Source organism: Sinocyclocheilus rhinocerous, unplaced genomic scaffold (genome assembly GCF_001515625.1).
Source record: "Sinocyclocheilus rhinocerous isolate Xijiao unplaced genomic scaffold, SAMN03320098_v1.1 scaffold95, whole genome shotgun sequence".
Classification (NCBI taxonomy): Eukaryota; Metazoa; Chordata; class Actinopteri; order Cypriniformes; family Cyprinidae; genus Sinocyclocheilus; species Sinocyclocheilus rhinocerous.
Window position 1 is genome coordinate 209,335 of NW_015662004.1, and position 3,072 is coordinate 212,406.

General features: G+C 38.4%; 1 protein-coding gene across 1 annotated transcript; it reads right to left on the reverse strand.

Annotated features, from left to right (window-relative positions):
* Nucleotides 1–1,698: 1,698 nt before the first annotated feature.
* LOC107727259 (putative fibroblast growth factor 1) lies at nt 1,699–2,746 on the reverse strand. Its single transcript, XM_016537061.1, has 3 exons — nt 2,535–2,746; nt 2,181–2,284; nt 1,699–1,928 (listed from the first exon to the last, which is right to left on the reverse strand). The coding sequence occupies exons 1-3, from the start codon at nt 2,701–2,703 to the stop codon at nt 1,725–1,727; spliced, it is 477 nt and encodes a 158-aa protein (XP_016392547.1). The 5' UTR covers nt 2,704–2,746; the 3' UTR covers nt 1,699–1,724.
* Between the last annotated feature and the right edge of the window lie 326 nt (nt 2,747–3,072).

Genomic DNA, 3,072 nt, shown 5'->3' on the forward strand with positions numbered 1-3,072 from the left:
CTGGGTGTATGTCACTACTTATTTCATTACTTAACTGTGCCAGGGTGCCCGAAGACCCCCCTGAAGGGCACCATATAATTTGCTGGACTAGGAATAGTTCATCTGAAATTTACTCACCCTCACGACTGACTTCTGTGGAACATAAAAGGAGATATTTTGAGAATTTGAGATTGAATTTAAGACGTCATCAGCTGAAGAATAAATCATATTCAGAGATGGGAACCGAGAAGAATGTAACCACTCTGATTCATATTCATCTTAACTTTTCCAGTTGCTTAACAATTCTGTTAACAATTCTTTAAATACTTTATTTGGAAAAAGGAAAGATGGTTTCTCAGTTTCAAACCCAAAATATCTTACGTATGTTACAAAGGAAACTGAATAAACATGAAAGTGCCATTTTCCTGCTGTCAATCCAGCGGTAGTACTGTGGATTTTGAGCCTTTCCCCTGCTGGTCTGAGGAGTATATTTGTATACAGCTGCTTATTACACGGCTCTGTGGAATACTTGATTCTGATTGGTCAATCGCGCCATCCAGCGGTATGTTATTCCCCGGTAACAACCGCCAAATTGAATAACACACCGCTCATCCGGGTACTACGAGTTATCTTGACCGGTACTACTTTTATGCTTAATGAGTCACTCCGCTATCGTTGACTGTCTGGCGTCATCTTGTGACTGAAAACACTTAACCACCGCATGTTACAATGCAAGACTTCAGCATTAATTTCAACATATATGGTAAAAACCATATATGGTCTCCGCTTCGCGTCGGGGTCCTGATCACCCTGTCGGGGTTTATTCTGAGATAACAACCGGCTGGATGTACATTTTCCCTTACATAAGAAACAATACAGGAGGTTTCTTCAGTCTCAAAGAGCTCATTAGGTAGATTTTGTTTAATGGTTTAAATCAATATGATGTTCACCCCAGGCCAAAGAAAAGTTATTTTGTTTCCCTTGGTTCGATTTGTATTCTCCTTCTCCTGCTAAATACACATTCTAATTGCTGGTGGAAACAATCCAAAACCACAGTAAGGTGGGATGCACAAAGCAGACATATTTAGTAAAATTCCAAGAACTGTGCTGTTATTATAATAACTTTGGTATGCATACCAAAAACTCTTCAAAAGGAGTCATTAAGAGCTGTGAGGTCAAATTAATTGTTCACTTGTCTAATACATCATCTGCGCTCTTAATAACTGAACATTTGCTTCTTGTACAGAAATGTCTTTTTCTTTTTTAATGCATTTTAAGAATTTGACATATGTTATTTCACATCGATTGGGGATATATTTTGGAGTTCACATTTGTTATAAATGTTTTCTAAGTGTTTTCAACAACAGTATCCGTTATATTGCCTTTTATTTGATGTTAAATGGTTAAAATGATTTATTGTTGCATTACTGAAAGTACTTTTCACAGTATTTTCACAGTGAAGCTAGGCTATTTGAGATATATTGCAATCCTTATGTACAGCCTAAATATACAGTATATGTGTAGTTATTAGACTATATATTCAATATATTTATATAGGAAAAGGATCAGACATTGTTTTTTTTTAATACTTGTATTTGTTGAAATCAATACAATAGTAACCTTTAAAAAGTCTTTCTTTACATTCACATTTACTAACAAAAGAAAAAAAATAAATATGTTTTTTCTTTATATATATATATATATAGTGCTTGGGTTGTTTTGAAGGCCTCTGATCAGCACAAGAGTTACTGTATGCTGCCATCCACTGGAATCGGCAGGAAGTAGATTGCATTTTGGCCCTTGTGTGTTTTGGAGCCGTTTTTCGTGCGTCCATTCTTTTTGATCCCCACGTACCAGTCTCCGTTCTCCTGATACTTCTGTGAGCGGTATGTGTTGTAGTGGTTCTCCTCTATCTTCTCAATGAAGTAACACTCATCGTTCAACATGACCTGACACACAGAACAGAGATCAGAGGTGGGTTGTGCTGTTTTTTTTACATTTTACTGAATCAGAGTTCAGGAATTCAATGTTTAAACATCATGCTCTACTTTCAAACAATAGAGTGTTAATATGTATATAAGAATATGAAATATCCAATACATTAAATGTACATCTAGGTTAATGCATTTTGTGATCAAAATTAAGTTTTATAGAAAACTACAACTAAAATTAATAAATAAGTAATAGCTAAATGAACTTACAGTGCCGTAAAGTTTTCCATATTTGTCCATTGCCAGGTATAGTCCAGTCTCATGACCCCTAATAGCCACTATTCCTGCCTTCACTGCTTTTACCTTTAAAAGAGCTGTCATACAAAAAAAACGTGTATGGTAAGGTAACAGGTTCTTTTTATATGACACATTAATTAAATTTTTACAGTGTAGCCTATGTTAGTAGTAGTAGTAGTAGGCTCTGTAATACCAAACGATTTCATCATTATTGCATATCTATTTTAGTTAACATTTTTACATTTTGCTCTATGTTAGAACATACTTTCCGTCACATGTATTTCAAGTATGCTTGGGGAGGGGGGGATCTGTATACTGCATACTTACTGTAAACGTCGTTATCTTGTCGACTCGCGTCCACAGTCCCGTTAGGTTGGATCCGGAGATGGTATCCTCCATTCCTGCAGTAAAGTTTTTGCAGAGAGTTATGTTTGGGATCTTTCTGCTCGGTGTTCGTCGGAAGGAGTGTGAAAGCGGTGATATCCCGCTCGGTCATGGCGCACAAGTGCTGCTCTGAGACGCGCTGTACGCATGAACACCCCCGTAACTGAAATGGATCCGTCTTCCGAGCTCAACTACCACTTATAACCGGTATGTGTCATGCAGCCTCCTTCACATACCGGCTCCACACAAAGGCTATAGAATCTAGCGAACGTATTAGGGGTCGCCCAGCCAATATCTGTCAGTGAGGCGCCACGAGCCAGCGCCCAGGAGGATGCAACACTTTCAGTAGAGTGAGCTCGCAACCTGAACGGGCAGGGCATAGGCTTAGAGACAGCATTCCCCTTCTGCCAGCCTCCATGACAGACAAAGAGCTGGTCTGAGGTCCTGAAGCTTTGTGTCCGGTCTACGTAGCATCTTAATG

Bases quoted from the DNA above. Each gene is read 5' to 3' on its own strand.
- LOC107727259 (XM_016537061.1), bottom strand. From the start codon at position 2,703: ATGACCGAGCGGGATATCACCGCTTTCACACTCCTTCCGACGAACACC. The intron at 2,285-2,534 runs GTAAGTATGCAG...TTTGTATGACAG, and splicing joins ACAAGATAACGACGTTTACA to CTCTTTTAAAGGTAAAAGCA. The intron at 1,929-2,180 runs GTAAGTTCATTT...TCTGTGTGTCAG, and splicing joins ATGGAAAACTTTACGGCACT to GTCATGTTGAACGATGAGTG.